Raw genomic sequence first — 27,901 nt, forward strand, 5'->3', positions numbered from 1 at the left:
CTAGCATATTCTTCGCAAATTGTGGTGGGTTATTTATGACAAATTTCATTACGAATAAATGTATTTTGACGGTGCAGTTAAAATGCTTAACTCCTTGAAAAGGTACATACATGACTTCTGTGAGCGAACACCAAATATTATCCTTACTGCTCGCTTTTACGCAATCAGTACTTCCTTTCTAAGTGATGCGTTACCCCTGAACAATATTTCACAACACGTTCCTAAGTGAAAATATGCGAAATTTGTAGGGAGAATGATTAATTTGTTTCCATGCCTAGCAATTACACGAAGAGCAAAAGTAGCTGAACTTAGTGTTTGAGCAGCTCGGAAATATACTTCTTCCAGTCCAAATTTCCATCCACATGTACATCAAAAAAGTTTCAGTATTCCACAGTGTTTACTGACTCCTGTTCATGTGCTGCATCAGTTGTCGATACGACTCGATTTGTTGCACAGAAATGAATGTAGTCTTGTTTCCTCCAAAATAATGGACAGTTCATTTTCAGAGAACCACTAAACAATCCTTTGGAAACCATTTTTAACAATCTCTTCTGTCCCTTCGTCTCAAATGGGATTTATCATAACACTAGTATCGTCTGCAAAAAGTACCGATTCTGTTTGCTGACTGTTAAGTAGTTCATTCACATAGCCTATATAAGAAATAGAAGCGGACCCAAAATTGAACCCTGTGGGACCCCCTATGGGATATCTCCGCATTCACTAATATTTTCTACCTTTATAACGATGTTTGAATAATTCGGCACAACCTTTTTCACTGTGTTTATTAAGTATGATAGCAACAAATTGTCTCTAAAGGTGTCGGTTCTATAAAACTGAAGTTTTTATAAGATGATCTACACAACTGAAGGCCTTGGAGAGATCACAAAAAATACAACTAGTGATATATCATTATTTAAGTAGTGAGTCATCTCCACAACACAAAGAGGCCAATGGATGGCCTATGCTGCCTGTGGCAGTTGGCCGCTGACTGAAACGTGTAGTGGCCCTAAGTTGAACCCAGGACACTCTGCGACTAGCTTGTGTGTCAGACAATGGCAGCCACTGACTGGCCTCGCTCTGCCATTCCCCTTCGAGTCCTGCAGTCATTGGGTATGTCTGACAGCTTGTCGATCAGCGGCTCCATCAACGTTTTTACTCTGCTCGATGAGATTAGAGTAGCTTGGGTATATTTGACCAATGACTGACGTGGAAACAGCGCCGGTGAAATCCATAACGCCAAAGGACTACTGTGGCTGGCTGCGTTGAGAGCGTTTGTACTCCCTCCAGCTGGGTGTGTTTGGCTGGTCACGGACTCCTGTCGTGTAATCTCTGCGAAAGTGCTGCACTGCGGCACACTGCGTCCACTCAAAGCCGAAAACTGTGTGGCAGCATGCTGCGCCAGCACTATTTTGTCCAACTGCAGAATTAAAATAGTAGCTGCCCTGTATATCCCTTGCACGATGGCGAAGGTCTGCCTCAAATTCAGGCCGCAACACTTCTCTCCCTTTGAGAGTGTCCAGTGTTCCGACGTCCAAGCTGCTTCAGAACCTATGAACTACGAACGGAACGTAGAATCACTAGGTCTAGTTGTCCTCCATTTCTTGCCAGTGCCCTTTTTACCACACTACTATTCACACATTGTCTCTTCTTCTTGCTCTACACGCTCCATCATTTTGTTTACATCGACTGGTATACCCAAAAGGTATCGACACTTCGGTTAAACCTTATTATAGATCTCCGTCGATGGTGGACATAGCCCACGTAAGTGACTACCAAGATTACGAAAGTCGTCAAGATCGAAATACCCTTTAGAATTACTAGGTGCTTGTACCCACTGCTGTACAGCTCAGTATTGTGGAACAGGTATCCTCCGCTAATGCCCTGTTCCTGTGGTAACAATATGTATACAGAACTATGATAGTATCAGGTAAGTTAGCTTGTTTGCAGGTAGGAGTGAGAAAGAAGTAGAGGATACACTAAGTTCTGAATTGTAGCTCCTGTTATTGTCACTGGTAGTCGGAAAGTCGGTTTCAACACTGAGTCCCGTGGCAACACGACTGAGTCCTACACCAACTACACCCAGTACGATGCTAATTTCTGAAAATATGGATGGTGTGCAGTGGTGACCTGTGTGCATCTTCGCGCGTCTGTGCTCCAGTGCAATAGTTCCATTTCTCATGTTCCCGCGACCACGGTTGGGCACAACAACCCGTTCCTTCTGTCATCGATACAGCCCTTTTTCTCCCGTCAATACAAGAGTCTTCCTGTCTGGCTATTCAAATAATATCTTCTTTGTTAGAAACGTACGAATTTTCCTTAAGTTCTCCGATTCACCACATACCATGGTACCACAAAGCGTTCGTACCTGCCGCTGGTGCACGCTGCTGTAATAACTCTCTCCTCTACAACAGCCTATGTCTTGAATTTGGTGCATACTGTGGGGTGTAGCATACTGCTTGGCAGCAGGTTGCACACATTCTTGTTGTACTTTCACTTTCTTATTTCTCACTTTTTTTTTTTTTTTTGAATGAATGCCATTGCGCTACACAGTGAAAGCTAACGGCCGTCATCATTTGCTTCATCAATCAGACCAAAAAAAGTATTTTTCCTTTATTGTAATTTCATTCCCCTACCCCATATGGGCAGGAGAGGGCTGACAGTGGTTGATGTTGCAATGCCAGATCAGTCACCCATCCAGACTCTTGTCACTGCAAATATTGAAAAGGCTGCTGCCCCTCTTCAGGAACCACACATTTGTCCTGCCACTCAACACATACTCCTCCGTTGTGGTTGCGCCTACAGTACTCCTATCTGTGTGGCTGAGGCATGCAAGGCTTATGAAAAAATGGTAGCGATGAGATTGAAAGCATTTGAAGTGGGAACTCCGTTAAGAATCAGGTGAGTAAGTTACCTATTAACTGGCCATCTGCGTCTTATGAATCAGATGATGTTCCCTGATAAGGTTATTGACTTACAAAACGAAAAAGCCTCAATTGCCACAGATTTTCATTCAGCGGTCCCGTGTGATTTGTGGAAGGTTATAGGAGGTTCCCCTCGATATAGTATTTCAATTTGCTTGAACAATCAGTGAGTGTATGAATGTGAGCACCCTCTGGACAGTTCAGATTTGTTGAGAACTTTAGTTTGTCCTCAATAAACGAACATCGTTTACGAAAGTGTTAATTACTATTCACGACTCTGATATATTTACTGGTCCGTGATTCTAGATTCAAAGTAACCATAGACTCAGAGATACAGCACATTTATGGTTCTGATAAAAGGGATCGAAGTGAAGGCTGATAACAGAAATAAAATCGTGCATTTTTCCACAAATTAGTCTTTTGGGGTTTTTATTTAAAAGAGAATATTGCCACAACAGTTGCAATCGCAACAGATCACGCACAACCCATTGTCTTCGCACATCACTCTATCAAGGACTGTACTCTTCAGGAACTTGTCGGCTTCCATAGACTTGTGATATGAAGGCAGCCGAATCCTTGGGCGTCCTCGTCCTGTTTGGACTGCTGGTATCTACGTCGTACAACCCGTAGGATCTCCTGCAGAGAGACGCGAAAAGACTTTGTGAGATAAGTTGTAATACATGAGACACAGACGCTCTTTCTCTCTCTCTCTCTCTCTCTCTCTCTCTCACACACACACACACACACACACACACACACATACTCACACACACGCATGCACGGACTGACGCGCGTGCGAACTGATCTTCATTTGACAGGTATGTTTTAAGCGCTTACAGCATATCGTTTAAAAATAGATAGTAATACTGAGGGAGAGAGAGAGAGAGGAAAAAATGTATTTCAAATGTGATCAACTCCTTTTGGTAGACTAGCAGGAGGAGCATGATTATTTTCAATTGTGGCTGTCATAAGAACTCTTGTAGTTATATAATGAAAGTATTACCGGAAACGTAAAAAAAGACCTGAAATGGTAACCAAATATAGTGCAAGTAACAGTTGTTTGAGAGCATCACATGACTTAAAAATATTTTTAAGACCTCTGAAGACTGAGGAAGTGAGACCCTTTCATTCTCCAAGATGAAATTATGAAATGCGAGTCTCTTCCAGAATCCTTTCCCATCGCATGGGTTGTTGTGAGGGTCCCCTAGACTTAGAACTCCTTAAACCTAACTAACCTAAGGACATGACACACATCCATGCCCGAGGCAGGATTCGAACCTGCGACCGTAGAAGCAGCGCGGTTCCGGACTGAAGCGCTTAGAACCGCTCGGCCACAGCGGCCGGCAAAACTATAACGTCATTTGATCTCAGTAGGGATGTTTTGATATTGAAACTGTTCCTCATATAGTAAAGTGTGCCACACTTTCGTCTTCACATCCTACTTAATTTTACTTCTTAGGTTTAGAAATTTTTCCTCACTCACATTGCTTCTTCACGCCAGCTACTTGTCGTTTCTTCCATCTTTATTTTGTTTATATTTAACTTAAATTGTGTGTAACCTCACCACTCCAGACAACATTTCTCTCACATTTCTTCCATTACACATCATTATCATTCTCCTGAAGAATTTTGCAATTTTATTCCACTGTACCGTTCTACAGGGTGTAACCATAATAAAAATTCAGTGATCGTTTTTTTCGTTTCTCTTCTGTTGATTCTTTAGACCATTCCTTTTCCTGAATCCATACATATAATTTTTTCTCTGTCGTATCAGCGCTTCTGTCAATATCAAATAGGAGAACGAGGATACAGACTCGTCTTAATATTGAATAAAATACTTTTGGATGTTGGACTTTGTCATTGTTAACTACTAAAGCAGCTAAAGTGCCCACGTTTGGGCCGACTTGTCGCCCACCCGTCAGGCCGGTACACTGCTGTGTAATGGCCAATGTCTTCCTTCATATTCTGTGATTTTCCGTTATCTGATTGCTATCGATGTCACATATCTGAGAGTCCATGGATCAATTTGAAGAGGTTGCTATGGAGCGTTGGCTGTACGGTATGCTATTGCCTGTGCTATCCTGGTGGCTGTTTGAGAAACAACTCTAGTAAATGACTGGTAGAAGGTAGCGCATCGGCTGTCAGCTGCCTGTGCTACTCTGTTACGCAACTGGTTGGCCGATTCTCGTTGGTGCTTGGAATGCAATAGAAATCGGTAGCTCGTATGCAGGGGATGGTGCTTTCCTGCAGCGAGATCTTAAAGCCTCGCGGCAGTTCTCTCATTGCCGCTGTATACACTGCTAAATCCTGGTCAAGTGGCGGCGCCTTATGTGTGTTGACCGGGGACCTAGAAACGAAGGAGAGGCTCCGGCGGGGTCCACAACTCCACGACGACTACCGCAGTCCACTTCACCCCTCCGCCACCCCACACCGAACCCAGGGTTATTGTGCGGTTCGGCCACGCGTACGTGGAGAACTTGTTTGCGCAGCAGTCGCCGACATAGTGAAGCTGAGGCGGAATAAGGGGAACCACGCCACATTCTCCGAGACCGATGGAAAACCGCCTAAACAACATCCAAAGACTGGCCGGTTCACCGGACCTCGACACAAATCCGCCGGGCGGATTCGTGCCGGGGACCGGACGCTCCTTCCCGCCCGGAAAGCCGTGTGTTAGACCGCACTGCCAACCGGGCGGGATAGGCCAAAGGTAACGGAAGCCATCCTCCGTGTTCATGCTGTTATGGCATTTAATTATTCCAGCAACCTCTCTTATTTCCCGTTGGTGCATCCACGGCTGCTACAGCTGAAAACTGATTTGTTACTCTGTCTCAGTCATACGTAACGTTCATTCTCCGGAACGCAAGTGCTAACGGGTCTCCCGGTTTCAGCAACATAGACTTCGTCGCATTCAAACTGAAGTCCGTTGACACTTGCATGTAAAGAGCATTCACGGAATCCTTAGAGGGCTTCAACAAATGTCGGATACTGTGGCCACTCTGAAATAACGGTTTGATTCCTGCGCGGCGCAGGACCTTGCCTACACGGTCTCTGATGTCACTCATGTTTTGTCTTCACTGCGTCTCATAACTAGATGTATGTCTGCCTTGTTGTATCCATTCGCACGGAATGTTGTCTTCAGCTCGTTCAGTTCCTGTTATTTGTGGCTGGCGTTACTAATCCGGTGAGCTCCGGGCTCCAGCGCACGTAGCACAGCTTTCTTTTGTCCTGGATGATGGCGCGAATCTGCGTATAGGTATCTGTTGGTATGCGTCGGCTTCCTGCAGACTTAATAACCTAGTTTGTTGCTACACTCCTGGAAATTGAAATAAGAACACCGTGAATTCATTGTCCCAGGAAGGGGAAACTTTATTGACACATTCCTGGGGTCAGATACATCACATGATCACACTGACAGAACCACAGGCACATAGACACAGGCAACTGAGCATGCACAATGTCGGCACTAGTACAGTGTATATCCACCTTTAGCAGCAATGCTGGCTACTATTCTCCCATGGAGACGATCGTAGAGATGCTGGATGTAGTCCTGTGGAACGGCTTGCCATGCCATTCCCACCTGGCGCCTCAGTTGGACCAGCGTTCGTGCTGGACGTGCAGACCGCGTGAGACGACGCTTCATCCAGTCCCAAACATGCTCAATGGGGGACAGATCCGGAAATCTTGCTGGCCTGGATAGTTGACGTACACCTTCTAGAGCATGTTGGGTGGCACGGGATACATGCGGACGTGCATTGTCCTGTTGGAACAGCAAGTTCCTTGCCGGTCTAGGAATGGTAGAACGATGGGTTCGATGACGGTTTGGATGTACCTTGCACTATTCAGTGTCCCCTCGACGATCACCAGAGGTGTACGACCAGTGTAGGAGATCGCTCCCCACATCATGATGCCAGGTGTTGGCCCTGTGTGCCTCGGTCGTATGCAGTCCTGATTGTGGCACACACCTGCACGGCGCCAAACACGCATACGACCATCATTGGCACCAAGGCAGAAGCGACTCTCATCGCTGAAGACGACACGTCTCCATTCGTCCCTCCATTCACGCCTGTCGCGACACCACTGGAGGCGGGCTGCACGATGTTGGGGCGTGAGCGGAAGACGGCCTAACGGTGTGCGGGACCGTAGCCCAGCTTCATGGAGACGTTTGCGAATGGTCCTCGCCGATACCCCAGGAGCAACAGTGTCCCTAATTTGCTGGGAAGTGGCGGTGCGGTCCCCTACGGCACTGCGTAGGATCCTACGGTCTTGGCGTGCATCCGTGCGTCGCTGCAGTCCGGTCCCAGGTCGACGGGCACGTGCACCTTCCGCCGACCACTGGCGAAAACATCGATGTACTGTGGAGACCTCACGCCCCACGTGTTGAGCAATTCGGCGGTACGTCCACCCGGCCTCCCGCATGCCCACTATACGCCCTCGCTCAAAGTCCGTCAGCTGCACATGCGGTTCACGTCCACGCTGTCGCGGCATGCTACCAGTGTTAAAGACTGCGATGGAGCTCCGTATGCCACGGCAAACTGGCTGACACTGACGGCGGCGGTGCACAAATACTGCGCAGCTAGCGCCATTCGACGGCCAACACCACGGTTCCTGGTGTGTCCGCTGTGCCGTGCGTGTGATCATTGCTTGTACAGCCCTCTCGCAGTGTCCGGAGCAAGTATGGTGGGTCTGACACACCGGTGTCAATGTGTTCTTTTTTCCATTTCCGGGAGTGTAGATGTTCTGTTGACCCCCACATCCAGGAAAAGAATCGCTCCGACGTTTTCCATTTCTAGTGTGTAAGCTCTTGAAGCGTTAATGAAATGTACGTAGTTTTCCATCCCGATGCTGCCACATAAGTATGTGTTTCCACGTACTCAGCTAGCAGTTTGGGCGCAATATCGTGGAATTTAGCGCTATTTGTTGGAAGACTTCCATGAACATGTCAACTGTCTGGGGGGGGGGGTCTCCAGACACGCCTTCGGCCTGGAATCTCATTAACTTGAGTAGAACTGTCTTCAGTGATGAGTCCCGCTTCGAAATTAGCCCCGATGACAAGAGAAGATCGGTCTGGAGACCGAGTGATGGGATACCAACCTGACAGTCGGCTGCTAAACAGCCCGACAACTAGGAGTGATGGTGTGGGATGCCATTTAATTTCAAGGCTGGGCGGCTTTGGTTGCGATTCGCGGCACCCTTACGGTACAGCGGTACGTCAACGATATCCAGGGGCCTGTTTCGTTGCCCTTCATTGCAAAGCATCCTTGGCTTACTGGGCTTAGAGTTCAACAATATAATAATCGCCTGCACACGGCGAGAGTTTACACTGTTGGTCTTCGTGCTGGTAAAATTCTATATGGTCTAGCAAGGTTGCCGGTTCTCTCCCCAACTGAGAACGTTTGGAGCATTATGGGCTCAGCACTCCATTCAGCTCAGGATTCTGACGATCCAACGCGCCACTTGGATAGAATTTGACATAGTAGCCTTTAGAAGAACATCTGAGAACTTCATCAATCAATGAGAAGTCGAATAACTGCTTGCATAAGAGCCAGAGGTGGAAAAAGAAGTTACTGACTTGCTCCATTTGTGAAGCTCTTTCTCTGGAATAAATCATCCAGTTTTTCTGTAATTGTACTCCTTTGTTTGGACGTGTAAACCACTTCTACTGATTCCCGTACTATTCTTATAATTCCATCGTGGTGCCTCTTTTTTGTCTTTGAGTGTATCATTATTTCCTTACCTTCAGCTCATTCTCCTTTTCTTGTCTACACAAATAATGAAGTTTTCGCCTTGAATTGTTTTTAATTTTATTGAATTCCTGTAATTTTCTGGTAAACCAATCTCGCTGCTTTCACTTCGTCATTGTCTCCCAGAATATTGAATACTACTGCACTAGTGCAAAGTAGTATAAAGACATGGGTATTTGTAGGAAACATAATATTGTCCGCTGTATTAGTTGTGCACAGTCTACACCCAAAAGTATAATGTCCAGTGTACCGACAAATTCAGTCAACTGATACCTCATTTGATGTCAGTAGTACAGTACTTAACAAGACATCAACTATTCAGGTAGTAGAGGGCAAGGCAGTCGCCTTTGTGCAGTGTTAGAGTGTGCGTACGTGACTTTACTGCAGACAGGAAACAGATACCATTAGTGAAGTGTTGTGTACATGAACCACGATTGTGACAATGTTATGAATAAAGTAATCATGTGACGAAAAAGGAAAAGTTGGTATGCACAATTTAATGGGATTCACTGATCGTCAAATCGCTAAGAAGTTTAATTGTTCAAGTACACCGATAGATAATTTCATTACATTTGGCGGACGGTATGGACAGAGCATAAAATGTGAGCGAAGTAGGATATTATCTGTGGCCTTGTAACGGTTACTTTTATGAAAAGCAAGGGCCGGAAACCGTTATTCTTCTCGACTTGGTGCTGATTTGCAGTTACCACTAACGGCAAGAGGTGTATGACAAATGTTGTCGCATGACAAACCTCTCGCGCTTACGAAATGTTGCAGAAAGCATCAGAAACTTGCTCTAACACCCAAATCCAAACAGGATAGATTGCAGTTTGCAGAAAAACATATGTCAGAGAGATCTGAATGGGATAAAGTGATTTCAGTGATCAGAAGAAGTTTAATTTAGATGGGCCGGATGGATTTCAGTATTATTAGTATGAGCTGAGAACAGAGCAGCAGGCAAAGAATGAGCAGAAGCTTTGGCAATGGAAATGTTATGACTTGGGCAGTCTTCTGACCTATAGATAATTCACTTATTGCTTGGCTAAACACCAGAATAAACTCCAGCATGTCCACTGAGGTGCTAGAGATAGACCTGATTAGAATGTATGAGTATCTAGGGAACGAAAGTCTAATTTTTCAACAAGGTAGTGCATTTGTGCATCTTTCTGGTACAACAAAAATGTGGTTTGGAAATAAAGAAATCGATGTCTTGCTCTGTCGTGCATGAAGCTCGGTTCTGAATCCCGTGGAAAACCCTTGGGAAATACTTGTAAGGCATGTTTATCGCAATGGAAAGCAATTTGAGACAGCATGTGGGCTCAAAAGAGCGATACAAGAAGAATGGGTGACAATTTCACTGCAAGAAATACTAACCCTAACAAAATCAATTCCGCAGAGAATTTTTGAGGTAATTAGAAAGAACGGATGTTGGACAAAGTGCTAACAATCCAATAACACAACAGGACAGTGAATGTCTTTATACCCGTTCCCTGAAACTGCAACCGCCTAGTTTTGGTACTCGTGTTGTAGTGTTATGAAACAAACTACCTAATTCCGCCACGACTGTCTCACATGTACGTATTAATTCGATACACATACTCTTCAGCGTATTATTTATTTCCTAGGAACCCTGCCTTTATACTAATTCCCCCTGATATAGTTTATTTTCTTTGTCAACTTACGACTACCTAAAAAAGTTCCTCTTAGATCGCCTGGAATATTTCTTAGGGGCGTTATCAGACATGAACAAAGTAAATTTTTGTGGCAGTTCGATTACGACAGAGCCCTCTTAAAAGATAAATTAACTGTCTGTTTCCAAAATGTTGTAAAATAACTTTTCTGATTACTTATTAAGTAAGTGAATCAAATGCTGCACAAAAAAATGTAATTTCGACTTAGACTATATGCTGACAGTACAGCCCAAGGGTCAACACAGTTCTATTACAGGGAAAAGAGCATTCTGATCATTGGACACATTAGTTATGGTAGATACTCACGTGAAACCATAACGCCATTCCAGAGTATCCATCAGACTCCATATCGTGTATCCGATCACTGGAATATTGTCAGTATATATAGCTTCCAGTAGGGTTCCCATGTAACCCTGAAAACAATTCATTACATTGTTCATCAGAAAGATGAGTTCGGTGACTGTAAGAGAAATATTCTACAGGGGTAGCACACTTTACTTACGATGAAGTATTCGATCCTGTCCGTATCATTTAGTCCTCCTGAGTTGGACAGACCATTCTCTGTCACGAAAATTGGGTATCCAGGGTACTCGTTAGCAACCCAATTCAGTAATTCTCGGAATCCCCAAGGATATCTCTGAAACAAAAAGAAACTTACTACATCTGTTGACGATTTCTTCACACATATTCATCTCACACTGTTTCTCTAGCTGTAGTGTGCTCACTATCTTTCCCTCCTCCCTCCTCCGAAGCACACTAATAATAGCATATCGTTTTCAGTACATTATGGTACTCCATTTTGATTTGGTTATAACACGTGTGGCAGAAAACGATTGCTCTTAAAACCTGTTACTTGCTTCAGGCTTAATGTCAGTCATCTCTTTACATACGGGTTTTAGTTTCATGGCTGCTGTTACTTACGATTATAGATATGAGGGAGTAATGGAGACAGCGAGAATTTCATTTTCACATGTGGAGGGGCAGTAATAATGTGTTTTCCCGCTTTTGTACTATCAGGTGACAGTCATCTTTGAGAAAATGTTAATTAGGCCACAATAACTGTTTTCATAAATGCTGTTTCACTTGTCCGGGGGTTCTGTAGTAGGCCGTTGCAAACATTAAGTTTGCTAGCTGAGCTGACGTGTGCCAGAGGAATGGAATGGATCTTTCATATCCTTTACCTATAAGAAAAGAAATAAATCACAATGTGCAAACTACCGAGGGATGTGTCTGCTAAGTTCCTCTTACAGACCGTGTGATACAAATACAGATGGTTCAAATAGCTCTGAGCGCTATCGGACTTAACTCCTGAGGTCTTCAGTCCCCCAGAACTTAGAACTACTTAAACCTAACTAACCTAAGGACATCATACACGTCCATGCCCCATGCAGGATTCGAACCGTGCGACCGTAGCGGTCGCACGGTTCCAGACTGAAGTGCCTAGAACCGCTCGGCCACACCGGCCGGCGATAAAATTACAGATAAGAGATTTATACCAATAGTGAAAATACGTACTTTAGAGGTATATAGTGGTTTTAGGAAAGGTACCGGGAGATCACGTTCTGGTCTTTTTACTTTGCCACAAGTAAATGAGAAAAGAAGAGAATTTAGACTTCCTAATTATTATGTATTTATCGATTATCAAAAGGCGTTTGACAAGATGAAACGGAAAATTCTATAGGAATTACCAAACGAAACGGGAGCTCCTGCACCTCTAATTACGGCAATTCAGTGATTACCCAAAAGTAATAAAATAAGTATCGGTGCGTAGTAATTGTACAGAATCTGGCGATACTAATCAGGGAGTAATACAAGACTGCCCGCCGCCCCCTACATTCTCAGTGTTTACGTAGACGATATCACTCACAATGTTGTTGTTGTGGTCTTCAGTCCTGAGACAGGTTTGATGCAGCTCTCCATTCTACACTATGCTGTACAAGCTTCTTCATCTCCCAGTACCTACTGCAACCTACATCCTTTTGAATCTGCTTGGTGTATTCATCTCTTGGCCTCCCTCTACGATTTTTACCCTCTACGCTGCCCTCCAATACCAAATTGCTGATCCCTTGATGCCTCAGAACATGTCCTACCAACCGATCCCCTCTTCTAGTCAAATTGTGCCACAAACGTCTATTCTCCCCAATCCTATACAACACCTCCTCATTAGGTGATCTACCCATCTAATCTTCAGCATTCTTCTATGGCACCACATTTCGAAAGCTTCTATTCTCTTCTTGTCTAAACTATTTATCGTTCACGTTTCACTTCCATACATGGCTACGCTCCTGACATTTAAATCTGTACTCGATGTTAAGAAATTTTTCTTCTTCAGAAACGTTTTCCTTCCCATTGCCAGTCTACATTTTATATCCTCTCTACTTCGACCATCATAAGTTATTTTGCTCCCAAATAGCAAAACTTCTTTCCTAATCTAATTCCCTCAGCATCACCCGACTTAATTTGACTACATTCCATTATCCTCGTTTTGATTTTGTTGATGTTCATCTTATATCCTCCTTTCAAGACACTGCCCATTCAATTCAACTGCTGTTCCAAGTGCTTTTCTGTCTCTGACAGAATTACAATGTCATCGGCCAATCTTAAAATTTTTATTTCTTCTCCATGGATTTTAATACCTACTCCGAATTTTTCTTTTGTTTCCTTCACTGCTTGCTCAATATACAGATTGAATAACATCGGGGCAGGGTACAACCCTGTCTCACTCCCTTCCCAACCACTGCTACCCTTTCATGCCCCTCAACTCTTATAACTACCATTTGGATTCTATACAAATTGTAACTAGCCTTTCGCTCCCTATATTTTACCCCTGCCACCTTCAGATTTTGAAAAAGAGTATTCCCGTCAACATTGTCAAAAGCTTTATCTAAGTCTACAAATGCTAGAAACATAGCTTTGCCTTTCCTTAATGTAACTTCTAAGATAAGTCTAAGTAGATTTTTGTCAGGACTGGCTCTCCCAAGGCCGTCAGTAGTTCTAATGGAATGTTGCCTACTCCATAGACCTCGCTTCGACACTCATAAATGGTTGATTATTTGAAGCGCTACATTAATAAGTGATAAATTTAATTTAATGGCGCTGGTATTTGTAGATGATCAGTTTATAACACGGAAATCCGAAGAAAAGATTCAAATTGCAGTAAAGTGGCCACTAAATACGGAATGGGAATACAGCCACATAAAATATAAGTGATGGTATTTCAAATATTATTACCCATAAGTGCTACAATTGTTGAAGATGAACGAACAATTGAACAAGTAAGGAAGCGTAAATATATGTGCTAAAAATTGAAAATTTCCCTAGTCAGATGTATGGTGGAGAATGTTCGGACCTAACATCAGATCAGTTACAACAAATCGTATCATAATAGACGTATCTACTCAATTTTATAGCGGGATATTCATTACTAGAAATTAAAAGAAACACTTACGTTACACATGCCATACATGTAGGATCCATCTCGATTATAACTGAGATATATTGACTGAACTGGAAAGACCATGTCCAACCATAGATACAATACAATACAAGCTAATAGGAAAGAGAAGCGTTGAACATCGTAGAAAGAGATGGCACAAACAATTGTGATACAGCACACACCATAATGCCTAATCCTTAAAGAGAACAATGGTGACGATGATTAATTTTTTCTCAAAAATCATTAAAGGCTACGACCCACGCTGTTATGCTTATGGCTCAGAAATCATGTAAAATTCAGACTACAGTTCAACCCCGCTAAAAAACAGGCAGAACTAAAGCAAAACAATGTTGATTTGATTGTCTAATACGAATTTATTCTCAAAGATAATACAGTTAAGCAAGATTACTACTTTCAAGTGCGAAAGTGATTGCTTACGGCACTGAGGGAAAATGCGCACCGTGCATAAAGGCGATCAAAGGATGTGTCCCTCCTCAGCGATAACGTTATAGCCGAGTTCACAAATCGAAATGAACGCAGTTTCGCAGTTACCCCACTCACCAGTTCTGCTCTACGTTGTATTCCTGTGATTTTTCCCGTTTTCTTTCAATGAAGAAGAACATTAAATGTTAGTGGTGCCAGGCCGCAGAAGAGTCGGAAGACTGTAAAAACTGCTTCCATCACTGCATGACTCAGACCGGCAATTGCGGTTAGTCCCATGAAAAGTATTTTGAAGGAGACGCAACTTCGTATATCCTCAGTGAAATACGAAATATGTAACTGAATAATGGTTGTTACTATTACGTTACTTTTTCTTTTTATCACAATTACAAGCATCCCTTTCGAAAATATATGAAGAGGGTAAAACACTGAAATTCGTGCTGGCAGATGCTATAATGAGAAAAAGTAGTAGAGGCGGCAACAGACGTGAAAATGTAAAATTGGTCATGTGTCAGGTGTAGCCGTTACTTACAGATGAAATCATCAGGAAAAGACAGAGGGAAACCTCAAATTCGTGGAAAAAAACGAAATGTGTACAAGACTGTGTATGTAGTCATTGTATCTAAAGGGAAATCTAAATTATGAAATTTTAATTCCCCTCTATGTTATAATGTTGTTTGAAATAGACATTAAAATAATTTTTTTTATTTTATATTGGTGTCAGCATCATTATCGTTTAGAGCTCAGTATATTTTGATCTAGAACATAGAAATGAAGTTGGTAAGAGTTCTAAAGTTGGAATTTAATTTACCACGTTCTCGTTTGGCATTAAAGACGTAGCAACAGCGACGAATGCAGCCGTCTGCAGCCCGTGTAGTTGTTAGTAATTGAAGTTTACTTGTCACCGCGTATGTGTAAAACATGGTGAATACATGTTCACTACCAACTAACGTATTATGGTCACTTCTACTTACCCCACCAGTGATAGTAATGACGCCGGAGTCGTATATTTTAGAAGGCTTAATGGGTATTTGTATGGAATACGCATAGTTCGTCCAGTAGTTATTCAGTCCTAGGAAGTCTGCCGAACCTGCAAGGAAATTACTGTCTGTAAGTCACCAAAATCCAAAGACAAGTGTCAGCTAAAGGAAGTTCTTCGAAAAGTCCGCACAGTGAATTTTTTCCTAGAATTTCTTGAAACAATATTAGTGGTAATTTACAATCAGTTACAGAACTACAGCAGTGTAGGTAAGCCTAAACGAGAACTGCTTTATGTAATTATAAACCACAAGAAAATGTTTTTTGCAGATATGTTTTACCTTTGATTAACTGGAAACACAGGACAGTAATGTTATCTGACAGAACATTTTTTTGTGTTTTATGTAGTCGCACCTGATTTTCAATTGAGTTGTCATTTCCATCAACGTATACCGAAGAAAATACTATGAAATAGTTACTACATGCAAATGTGGAAGCCGCTACTTTACACAGAATAAAGTGACATACTTTGAAATGATAGGTTTTGCTCAGCCACAAACATAAATATAATAAATTGGCAGCTAAAATGTAGATTTGAAAACTGCAAAGTGCTCTTGACAAGAGAATTCCCCAAAAATTGACATTGTACTTTTGATCTAAGGTCCACTTAAAACTACAATTTGCCTTACGGTATAGAGGAAGGTGCAGAAAGACGTATAGTTAGAGGAAGTTCCTCCAGTTATTAACGTAATATTCTACAAATTATGCATCATACCCAAAAACTGTCACTTTTATTCTATTTCTATTACTCACCACGAAACATTGCTTACATAAGCTGTTTGTAGATACGTATTAGTATCTAGTGTTTTTTATATAGTATTTTGTTTGGTATACGTTGAAGGAAATAACAACCCAATTAACAATGAGTTGTTCCTAATTGAGACCACTTGTGAATTTCAAGACTACATCGTCCACTTACCAAAGACCTTAGCTGAGGTGCTCACCTCTAATGTACTCGACCTCTTCCTGTGTGAAGGATGGCAGTCGTGAGCGTGGTCGTCCCTCAGCTGCGCTGTTCGCATCTATCCTCTGCCGCACCACAGCCGGGTAATCACCCTCCTCGGTGAAGATGGGATGTGCGAAAATACCAAACTGCAACACAGAAGTTCTCAGCATTCATCTCACAGTTCTCACTGTCCGTTGCTTTCTTATTGATAATAGAAAGTCGTTCACAGGGTATAATATATTATAATGACACTGCTTGTACTCCTAAGAAAATCAACAATCACCATAAAAAAAGTTATGAAGTTGCAGTAGGAGAAGCTGTATTCACACTCACCTGAAACTGTCGCGCTCTTTCACTTGCTTCTAAATCTTCTGTAGAATTGGAGCGTGCTGCAAGCACGTCCATATTAATAGTTATTCCCACGCTACCTACAAAACGTAAAAAAATGCAGAATGAGATTTTCACTCTGCAGCGGAGTGTGCGCTGATATGAAACTTCCTGGCAGATTAAAACTACATGCTGGACTGAGACTTGAATTCGTGACCAAAGGAGGTTCGCAGAAAAGCTTCTGTGAAGTCTGTTACGTAGGAGACGAGGAACTGACAGCACTGAAGCTGTTAGGACGGGTCGTGAGTCATGATTGGGTAGCTCAGATGGTAGAGGATTTGCTCGCGAAAGGCAAAAATCCTGAGTTCGAGTCTCGTTCCGGCATACAGTTTTCATCTGCCAGAAAGTTCCATTAAAATAAATGTCTTACATATAATTCAGTAACCATAAAATATCCAAAATTCCTCTCCTCTACGCATGAACAGCCTTTCTAGGAAATGCTGTTGATAATGTAATCACAAACAAACTACAAAATAACTGAATTACGATATCATGCTGAAAAGTAATACCTCCGAATTTTTTAAGTTAAAACTCTTGAAACTTTTCAAATAAGACAAACATTATTAACATTCTACATCTTTATTCTTCAAGTCTATGTATTTATTTCTCAACATAGTCGAAGACGAACACTCTTCTCCCAACGGATGACAATTTGTTGATAGTATCACTGAAGAATTTTTGTTGACGGAGCCACATCACCTCCGCTTGCAGCACTTCATCACCCTCTAAGTAGAGTTCTGGAAAGTGTTCTTTAAGTTTTGGGAGCATATGAAAATCTAATGGGGCCAAGTAGAGATTGTATTGCTGAAGGAGAGGGTGCTGCATGTCTGTGCGAACTCTTAGAATCCGTACTTTCGCTTACAACACGCTGCGTCTCACTCACGGACAGCCTTAGTTACCGCCATGTTACACGCTACAATTTGGAGCCCTCTAGCAGCAGAGGGTTACAACTTGGCTTGGCGAAGCGCAATAGTCGACCGAATAATATAAATGACATCCTCAACCTGTACTGAGAACAGAACAAAAAGATTGAAGACATTAGTTTTCAGAACGCCCTCGTATCTGCACAATCGTGTACGGTAACCAAAGTTTGCTGGGGGATATAGAAACAGAATAAAATTGATAATTTATGAACTTAATGTATAATTTATAGAACACCTCGTTAGCAACTGGAGGAACATTATTCATCTTCAAAGACTGAAATATACGGTGTAAATGGCCTACAAGTGAGGAACTCGAAGGCATGTTTACTATTAAATATAAGCTAAAAATTGCTGTGGAATATTAAAGTGCTGTATTTCAGGTCTTAACACGTTGTGAGAGAAGCTGATTTTACTGTGCTTTCCGTGGAGTCCACATTACCGCGGGTAGGTGACCACTTGACCTGTGTTCTGTTAATGTACGAGGGGTGTCCAGAAAGTAAGTTCCGATCGGTCGCGAAATGGAAACGACTATGATAAATGAATAAAGCTTTGGACAGATGTGTTGGGCAGTGTCTCTATTATGACCCTAGATAGCATCAAGTCGCTCTTCTCATTTCTGAGCTCATAGTGAGCGCGTAAAGATGTCTAGAAAATAGTGTTCCCCGCCAAGTACGAGGACCCTGGTGAGAAATTTCGCCTCAAGCTATGCAGCCAACATTACATAACTGTCGTGCGGTTTCTTCTTCAAGACAGTTCTCAGCCGTATTCTGCCGAGACAATGAATATGGTTACCCACAATACAGCCCGTAATTGTCTCCCTCTGAGTTTCATCTCTTCTCACACGAACCGCTGGCTATGGAGACAACATTTTGGCACAGTAACCGAGCTGTAGGCCAGGGTAGAGAATTGGCGGGAAGCACTGGCGGCTGTCTTCTATGATGAGGGTATTGAAAAGTTGGTACAACGCTACGACGAATGTCTAAGTCAGAACGGCGACTACGTAGAGAAATAGCTGAAAGGTATAGCTAACTGATACAAATAAAACATTTCTGATTTTCACTGTGGTTTCCATTTCGCGATCAATCGGAACCTACTTTCTGGACAGTCCTCGTACTACGTATAATCCGGCGCGTAATAGTGCCCCTGCTGTGCAGCAACCCATCCGACAGCCACGCCGTGTTGATCACCTAAATCGCAGGCGTTACCGTCTAATAAATTCGCGCGACAACTGTCGTTGAGGGGAGTAACAAAAAATATATAAGTACACCATTTGGCAATTGTTGAGTTGGCGTATAAACAGAAGTGGTATGGTAAGGAGTGACGCTCAAAGAGACAACCAGCTAGAGAAAGCCACACATGCTTTAAGAGAGGCAAGTTTTACAGCGATTATTTTCAATATCTTATGCTGCCCATTGTAGCAAAAATGTCACGAGGAGGAGACAGTGATTCACCGAGTGCGTTATTTGTACCACGCAAACGTAGCCATGTAAAGAAACTGACATCATCCGACACTGATAATTAGTTTGATCCTCTAAGCAACCAGCTAAACGCTGTGTATTTAACAAGTAGCCAAGATGCTGATATGAGTGCTGAAAACGTGCAAAAGTGTAACAAAGACGAATAGTTTTATGGGATTATTGTCAGAGATGAAACATTTGAACACATAAGTGACACAAACAAATTTATGCTACTCGAACGACACAATGGGTGTCAAGAAACAAAGATGAAATAAAGTGGCATTTAGGACTGCTTTTTAGGACGGGATTGGAGAAACTTCTACCCATATATTTATGTTGGTCCAAGGATGCACTGTTTATTCAGACATGCCCACGGAAATTACTGAACAGTGATTATTTCGAAATTCTCGTAGGAAATACAAAAATTGGTGATACAGGTCGTGTCTCAAAAGTTCAGTTCATCATCGACGAATTGACAAAAATTAAAAAAGAATATTAATATCCTGCCGAAATATTATGTATCGTTGAATTTCTGATACTTTTCCTAGGACAAATTATCCTCAGGCAATATTGGAAACAAACGAAAAACAACTATGGCTTCAAAATGTTTAAATTGTGCTGCGGTAATGGGTACTGCTACAGTCTTCGAATTTATACTGGCGAAGTAGTTGATAAAGAAAATAACGCACCAGCAAATGCTGTTATGAATTTGTGTCAAGATGTACACAGGAAAAGCCATGTATTATCTACTGATAACTGGTATACCAGTGTGGATTTGACAAACAGACTCATAAGAAAGGATACATATTTGGGCGGTTTCTTTCGAATTAATCGTTAACAATTTCCCGAGGAAGTTGTAACGAACAAACTGAAACGTGATTGCGAAAGAGAATAGCCAAAGAGTTGCGGTCTTGAAATGGAAAGACAAAAGAAATTTCTTGGTTTTTTCCACTAAATATTTGAGTGAAATGGAAAACGTCACTATCAAAAGAGAGGTTTATCGATAACCAAGAATTTTTACTGAATATTATAAGGGAAAAACCACTGTCGACATTTCTGACTGGCAGAGCCGAAGGGGAAATTGATTAAAACTCGGGTACAGACATTTCGAGCAGAGGGTCAAGGCAGAGCGAATAGGAGTAGAGGACAGATAGGTCAGGCAGGTCGTAGTGGAAGTAGAGAGGTAGCAGTATTAGGAGCGACAGACAGAGTTATTAGCGGAGAAGGAGTGAGCAAAATATATACAGTAGTTGGGAACCAAAGATGGAATTCTAGCTGTGTTGCTGAGGACTCCTGTGTGTCGTGTGGTAAGCGCAGGCGCAGTCAGTGTTGACAGGTTCTTCTAACAGACTGAACGGTGCTAGTTGGCCACTGTGTCTGTGTAAAGACTTTGTCTTTGGTGAAACAGCTCATTTAGAGCAAATGCTGGAGGTATTCTCTGAACAAAGTGGAAAGTTGGAAAACACCTGATATTCGTTATTCAGTATTTCCGGTCCTTACCTTTTGCAACAACTGAATTTCAGCAACAAAGTGAGGTCAACACCCCCTGTCAGTTAGGCCATATGACTACTCCCTTTCTGCTCGATCTCCGTCTCCCAACCCCAAGCAATATTGACGTTTGGGACGCTACAGATTGCAAATGGGAAGACGTGATACTCCTCTTCAGTCCATGTCGGCTGAGATCTTCTTACTGTTGTTGCGTTGTGGCACATGGCAGCCAATAGTATATCGTTCCTTGTAGGCACTTTGCACAGTTGAAGCACCAAGAATGGGCAACGTCATTAAGGTTGGTGTTACGGTTTCCTTTCTGGTGAAGTATCTCTACGTAGACCCACACTAATGCGCAGACTCCATACATTCGACTGGGACGCAGGCACCGTTTCACTGCCGTAACTCACAAGGAGAACACGGCAAGTATCATAGTCCCGATTTCCCAGAATGTTCGTTTGGTGGACGAGGGTGTCATAACACATGTCTCAATTTATACTTAGACACTTGACCATTTCTCAGATAAACTTTCACTGTCGTTTTTGAGAAAACGAAGTCAAAGTTTTCGAGATACTTTATGTGCCCTTCAGCACGTAAGTCTCCATCGGAAGTGCTGGTACAGTGGCTAGGGTCGCAGCTTCAGTTTCGCGCCCGTATTGGGAACAGGATTAATGTTTTTAGTTAATTATTTTTCTATGTATCTAATCAAGTCGATAGAAGATTATTGTACGAGTATGTAGCACAATAAACGGATGAGAAAAAACTGAAACTGTTTTCGGTGAACTTCTTGTACCGTGTCTTGTCGGTAATATTGGTGGTGTTGCGTGCCTGCTCCCGAGAAGGGAATTCCGATCGACCACCAAGTACGTCAGCTTATTCCTGCAGCCTGCAAGCAGGGTGTCGTATGCAATCTATTCTGACCTACCCAGCTGGTTTTGTCTTCTTCAGGGGAATCAGTAAGGGAAACACATCGTCCCCGAATTGGCTCTCAAAGTCAAAAGACAGGACAGCAATAAACCATAGACAGATGCTATAATAAACGTGTGAAACTTATTGCGAAATCCGGTTGTAAATTTACAGTTAACATAATTCCTTTATATCCCCTCCTAAGGACATACAGAAAAAAATTTCAGATGTGTGTGAATTCCTAAGGGAGCAAACTGCTAAGGTCATTGCTCCTTTGACACTACGTAAACTAACTTAAACTAACTTATGCTGAGAACAATACACACAACCATGTCCGAGAGAGGACTCGAATCTCTGGCAGGAGGGGACGCGCAGTCCATGACATGGTGCCTCAAACCACGCGGCCACTCTGCACGGCGACATACGTAGATAAATGAAAAAGCAAAAGAGAAAAAAAAGGGAAAAAACAATAACATGTTTCGAACACAGGGTGCGAAACTGTGAAGACGCGACGGTAACCACTGTGTCTCAACTTTGGCTGAAACCAATATGTACTAAAGGAGACACAAAGTACCTCGGAAACTTTGACTGTCGTTTTCTCACAAACCTTCGATTATCTACAAATAAGCCGACACACGTGTTCACTTATTTGGCCCCTTCTTTCACTGAGCCTAGTTCATGGAAAACCGGGTTATGGCTCTTGCCGTATTCTCCTCGTTAGCGGTGGAGGTTACACGACCCACGGTGCTAAAACGTTCCAAAGCGACCAGTCTGCTCTATTGTGGGGGTGAATAATACTGTATCCTATGGAAAGAGTAACTGATCCCACGTACATATTCTAAAAGATTGACAACTGAGAAAAGAAGAAGCATTAAAAGCCGTTTCAAGTTATGTGAAGCGAGGATGTAGCACTGACCATTCTGCGAGGCTCTGTACTCCTCGTCGTACAGGTGCCAAACCCGCGCGTGCGACTTGATGACGGTGTGTGTGGCCAGGTAGTCGCCGATGCCCGGAGCAGTCTGTGCAGGCGCCACCAGCGGGTACGAATACCCGTTCACGAAAACGGAGGGCTCGTTGAAGGTGATCCACCATTTCACCTGAGAAAATACAAGAAGACCTCACCCGATGTCCCTGTGAGGCGACTGGAAAACTTTCTTTTGTAACTGTCACTCACCCTGTCACCGAAGTTCTCGAAGAGTAGCCTGGCATACTCCACGAAGTAGTCAGCCATCAATTCGTTGGCCCAGCCACCAATGTACTGCAACGCTTGTGGAAGATCCCAGTGGTACATTGTCACCTGAAGTCAACGTACCAACAAAATCAGGAAATTTGTCTGTAAGCTGGTAGAAATTTCAGAATTTGTTGTTCATTTTTGTTTTGTTTTTAGGCCTGTCTTGCACAGTTGCAGTTTTACAAGCAATATTAGATTTACACAGTTTTTTGCGATTGTGATAAAACTCCTATATAAATCACACGCGTTTCGCTTTATTTTAAAGCATCTTCAATGACCACCTCGTGGAAGTAAAGCTTCACAGCGAGCAAAAGATACAAGTTTTCTCTGCCAGTGAGGTGCAGTGTACTAAAAACAAACACCTGTGTGGACAGGATTTTTTGTAAAAAAAAAAAAAAGTCATTTGAAATGCTTTACAGTGCAACGAAACACTTTCGGTCTAAATATTCGTATGACTTTAACTATAGACGTAAAAGACGAAGTATATTCTACATTACTTGTGAATTTCAAACGTTTATGCTACTCACGACCAAACGTCTCACATATCTTGAACCGGATCTAGCATGATGATCTGCGTAAAATACACTGATCATATCGAAACGGACTACCATTCGTTGCTACAATAATTCTTTGTTATTGCTACCGATTTCGATTGAAACACATCATTATTGGACACAGGAAGATTTTCAGTTACAGTATTTGTGAAGGTATCTACCTACAAGTGACCTTCACTGTCACTAAAGTGAGTGTCACTGTTTATTACTCTCCTACTTCCCGTCTTCCAAATGTAACTTGCCGTCACACTCACTTTTAACGACTCAAAGATGGCTAAGACAACAAAAACTATTCAAACATGTTGCTATTATCGTACTAAAACGATTTATATAATTTGTTTACCTTAATCTTTAATACATTCTTTTCACAGCTGTTGGCTGTGGCCGAGCAGTTCTAGGCGCTACAGTCTGGAACCGCGCGACCGCTCCGGTCGCAGGTTCGAATCCTGCCTCGGGCATGGATGTGTGTGATGTCTTTAGGTTAGTTAGGTTTACGTAGTTCTAAGTTCTAGGCGACTGATGACCTCAGCAGTTAAGTCCCATAGTGCTCAGAGCCATCTGAACCAATTTTTTCACAGAACTTCCAAAACATTTTGATTCAGATAAATACGTAATTCTAAAAGTATTTGGCAAAACTTGGAAAACTATCTGTCACACAGTTGTTTCATGAACTACAATAGCTTCAAACTTCCACAACTTCGATAATTCCTTAATTTATGTGGTATAAAATTCAAATGTGCACCCACAAGTTTCATCACCTCACATATAATGGGACTGTACGAACTTCCATTCGCCGATTTCATTCATATTGAGAGGCTGTGCAGGGCACGACTAAGACTGCAACGCATAAAAATAGAAAAAAAACACAGCTCTGACCGTTTTCGAGAAAATCGAGTTTGAAAATTTTACATGTGCTTACGTACTTCGTGTGATCGACAGTAACGAAGGATTTGCGAGCCAAACAAGTAAGCTCAAATGGTTGAGATGGCTCTGAGCACTATGGGACTTAACATCTGAGGTCATCAGTCCGCTAGAACTTAGAACTACTTAAACCTAACTAACCAAAAGATATCATACACATCCATGCCCGAGGCAGGATTCGAACTTGCAACCGTAGCGGTCGCGCGGTTCCAGACTGAAGAGCTTAGAACCGCTCTGCTACAATGGCCGGGTGCAGTTTCCTCTCATTACATCTGCCCCTGACTTGGTAATTTCGTCTCTTGCTTTTGCTAATGTCCCGCGTTTTTGAATCAAAAAACGTACATTAATAACTGCATAATTATTTGCTTATCAATGACATTTTTGATGGGAACTCTGTACTATGACTATTTAGTTATTTTTACAGCATTCCGGCCCTGGTTAACTAGCTGCCTTTGTCATTTTCTCAGTCCAGATGCATATCAAACATATCCAAGACAGATGAATTCTTCACACGCCATAATAATGTTTCCGTCCGTGTCCTTGCCAGATCCTACAACCAGAGATCCCGTTTTGCAAAATTCATTTCCTGGCCTCAATGGACATAGATAGAAGGGGGTAAATTAAAGACATACATGCATGTGTTTGGTTAATAACTGTATGGATACAACAATCCCATGCTCGAGGAATGAGTGTAGGAGGAGTAGATGCAGGAATCGAAGGCCGAGGTCCTAGGGAAGGTGACTTGCTGTTGCCTTCCTCCGACCTGTTATGAACTGTCAAGCGTGTGTTTGTGTCATGTGGATGACTGGATGAGTACTTTTACACTGCAGTGTGTGGTTTCTGTTGTAATGGATAAAGGGAGGGAGGGGGCGAAACCGGAGTCATCACTCCTCTCGAAAAGCACCAAGGGGGCAGCCTAGTGTAATGTCGCCATCCGGCCGACGGGTCACCGGCAACAGTGCCAAAGGCCCTCATCTACATCTACATCTACATCTACACCTACATGATTACTGTGCTATTCAGATTTAAGTGCTTGGCAGAGGGTTCATCGAACCACAATCATACTATCTCTCTACCATTCCACTCTCGAACAGCGCGCGGGAAAAAGGAACACCTAAACCTTTCTGTTCGGGCACTGATTTCTCTTATTTTATTTTGATGATCATTCCTACCTATGTAGGTTGGGCTCTACAAAATATTTTGGCAATCGGAAGAGCAAGATTGTGACAGAAATTTCGTAAATAGATCTTGCCGTGACGAAAAACGTCTTTCCTTTAATGACTTTCATCCCAACTCGCTTATCATATCTGCCACACTCTCTCCCCTTTTACGCGATAATACAAAACGAGATGCCATTTTTTGCACTCTTTAGATGTCCTCCTTCAATCCCACCTGGTAAGGATCCCAAACCGCGCAGCAATATTCTAACAGAGGACGAAGGAGTGTAGTGTAAGCTGTCTCTTTAGTGGACTTGTTGCATCTTCTAAGTGTCCTGCCAATGAAACGCAACCTTTGGCTCGCCTTCCCCACAATATTATCTGTGTGGTCTTTCCAACTGAAGTTACTCGTAATTTTAACACCCAGTACTTAGTTGAATTGACAGCCTTGAGAATTGTACTATTTATCGAGAAATCGAATACCAACGGATTTGTTTTGGAACTCATGTGGATCACCTCACACTTTTCGTTATTTAGCGTCAAATGCCACCTGGCACACCATACAGCAATATTTTTTAAATCGCTTTGCAACTGATACTGGTTTTCGGATGACCTTACTAGACGCTAAATTACAGCATCATCTGCAAACAACCTAAGAGAACTGCTCAGATTGTCACCCAGGCCATTTATATAGATCAGGAACAGCAGAGGCCCAAGGACGCTTCCCTGGGGAACACCTGATATCACTTCAGTTTTACCCGATGATTTGCCGTCTATTACTACGAAATGAGACCTTCCTGACAGGAAATCAGGAATCCAGTCGCACAACTGAGACGATACCCCATAGGCCCGCAGCTTGATTAGAAGTCGCTTGTGAGGATCGGTGTCAAAAGTTTTCCGGAAATCTAGAAATACGGAATCAACTTGAGATCCACTGTCGATAGCGGCAATTACTTCGTGCGAATAAAGAGCTAGCTGGGTTGCACAAGAACGATGTTTTCTGAAACCATACTGTTTACGTATCAATAGTTCGTTCCCTTCGAGGTGATTCATAATGTTTGAATACAATATATACTCCAAAACCCTACTTCAAACCTACGGCACACGCCAGAAAGGTCTGCAATTAAATACAGGACATCGACACAAAAGCTGGTGATCATAAACTTCACGCCACCACCTCTCGTCCCCAAATACTTGGAGTGAAAATCTTATTCACCACCAGGATTCGAACCGGATTACCTCACAGTCCAACACCATCACATAGGCGTGCGTTAGCGACCATGGCTACGGAGGCGCGTTGATAGCAGTATGTGATCCATTCTAATTAATAGTGAAAGTTTACGTGGGTGAGAGTACGCAGTACTTGAAGCAAAAACGTTCCAGTAGTTATGGGTCTGCTCATGTAAGTTCCGTTAGTGGCTGTTGTTGACTTCAGCGTGGAACATTACTCTGGTTGGTACAGATGCATCTCTTCGATTACGTAGCTGTCTAACTGGCCTCAGTTTTCTTCCTAGACAAGAAATACGGTACTGCTTGAGCACATCATACGTTGCCGTTCACTGTACCTTGGTACCTGTTAAAAAAGGTGTTCCATGCGGTGTCCTGCCATTTGGATGCAATAATGCGCCCGTCTATGCAGTGAGATACGAATTGTTTTAAAAACGTACAGCTGCTTCACTTCATCTGAATCAGCAAGAGTGTTGTAAATTCCACTTTTGAAATTAACCCAGACTTAAAAAGAAATCAGAGGGTTGAGGTCCGGTGATCTTCAAGGCCCAGTTGCACTCCCTGCTGCCGACGTATCCATCACTGATCATTCTGGTGCGTTAGATGGCGTCTTACATCGACAGCAAAAACTCGGACGTAACACATTCCTCAACCATGAGCCTCCGGTGAAATCTGAATCCAGTTACATGGGATTTCATTGAAATGTTTACATTTTAAATCAGTTTACCCGACTAGGACAAAACTTCATACCGGAGGCAGTGGTGGCTCGTAAACACTCATTCGGAATTATCTCGGCAACATCTTCTGTAAATCAGTGCCACCGGTACATTTTGCTTCTATTATAGTGTGCTTTTACCCACACCGTTTACTCTTCTTAACTAAAACCTGACATTATATTGGTCCAATTCAGTGACCAGGTTATGCGGTGAGAGTAAGTGTCAATAAATAAAACAAAATAGAATTAGAAGATCAGATAGAAACAATGGATCGAGAAGCGATGTTTATGGGACGGCGAGTTCAGTTTGTCCGTTGTACCAAATCCTGAGATTTTTCTTCAAAATGATGGTTATGGAAGAGACTCTATGTAAGAGATGAGCACTGCAAGACAGAAGTTTCAAATGAATGCTATCAGATATTCATCTGTTTGTAGCAAGTACTCACGACAGGCTGAATTCCGTTAGCGAGCAGCTCATTGATGAGGTTGTTGTAGTAGTCGATACCAGCCTGGTTGATGACGTCGAGGTCCCCGTTCGGCAGCACACGTGACCAGGAGATCGAGAACCGGTAGACGTCCGCCTGGTGAAGCAGAGTGTAAGAAGATCTCGTAGCAACAATATTATATATTGAGTAACTAGATTGATATATTCCACTAGATTACTCTTTAATTATTATGCAATAAGATAGAACACTATTATAAGTGGATTTTTACAGAAAAA

At 42.6% G+C, this 27,901-nt stretch overlaps 1 protein-coding gene across 1 annotated transcript in view; it reads right to left on the reverse strand.

The window, feature by feature from the left end:
* Nucleotides 1-3,317: 3,317 nt before the first annotated feature.
* LOC126281533 (myrosinase 1-like) overlaps nucleotides 3,318-27,901 on the reverse strand; it is a 28,507-nt gene continuing 3,923 nt past the window's right edge. The window contains exons 3-11 of the mRNA XM_049980581.1: nucleotides 27,627-27,761; nucleotides 22,550-22,672; nucleotides 22,292-22,472; nucleotides 16,548-16,642; nucleotides 16,213-16,360; nucleotides 15,205-15,320; nucleotides 10,856-10,990; nucleotides 10,660-10,766; nucleotides 3,318-3,557 (exon numbers count right to left, since the gene is read on the reverse strand). Coding sequence (XP_049836538.1) covers nucleotides 3,431-3,557; nucleotides 10,660-10,766; nucleotides 10,856-10,990; nucleotides 15,205-15,320; nucleotides 16,213-16,360; nucleotides 16,548-16,642; nucleotides 22,292-22,472; nucleotides 22,550-22,672; nucleotides 27,627-27,761 — 1,167 coding nt within the window. The 3' untranslated portion in view covers nucleotides 3,318-3,430. The remainder of the gene's footprint in view (nucleotides 3,558-10,659; nucleotides 10,767-10,855; nucleotides 10,991-15,204; nucleotides 15,321-16,212; nucleotides 16,361-16,547; nucleotides 16,643-22,291; nucleotides 22,473-22,549; nucleotides 22,673-27,626; nucleotides 27,762-27,901) is intronic.

The sequence above is a fragment of the Schistocerca gregaria genome, chromosome 7 (assembly GCF_023897955.1).
Source record: "Schistocerca gregaria isolate iqSchGreg1 chromosome 7, iqSchGreg1.2, whole genome shotgun sequence".
In the NCBI taxonomy this organism is placed as follows: Eukaryota; Metazoa; Arthropoda; class Insecta; order Orthoptera; family Acrididae; genus Schistocerca; species Schistocerca gregaria.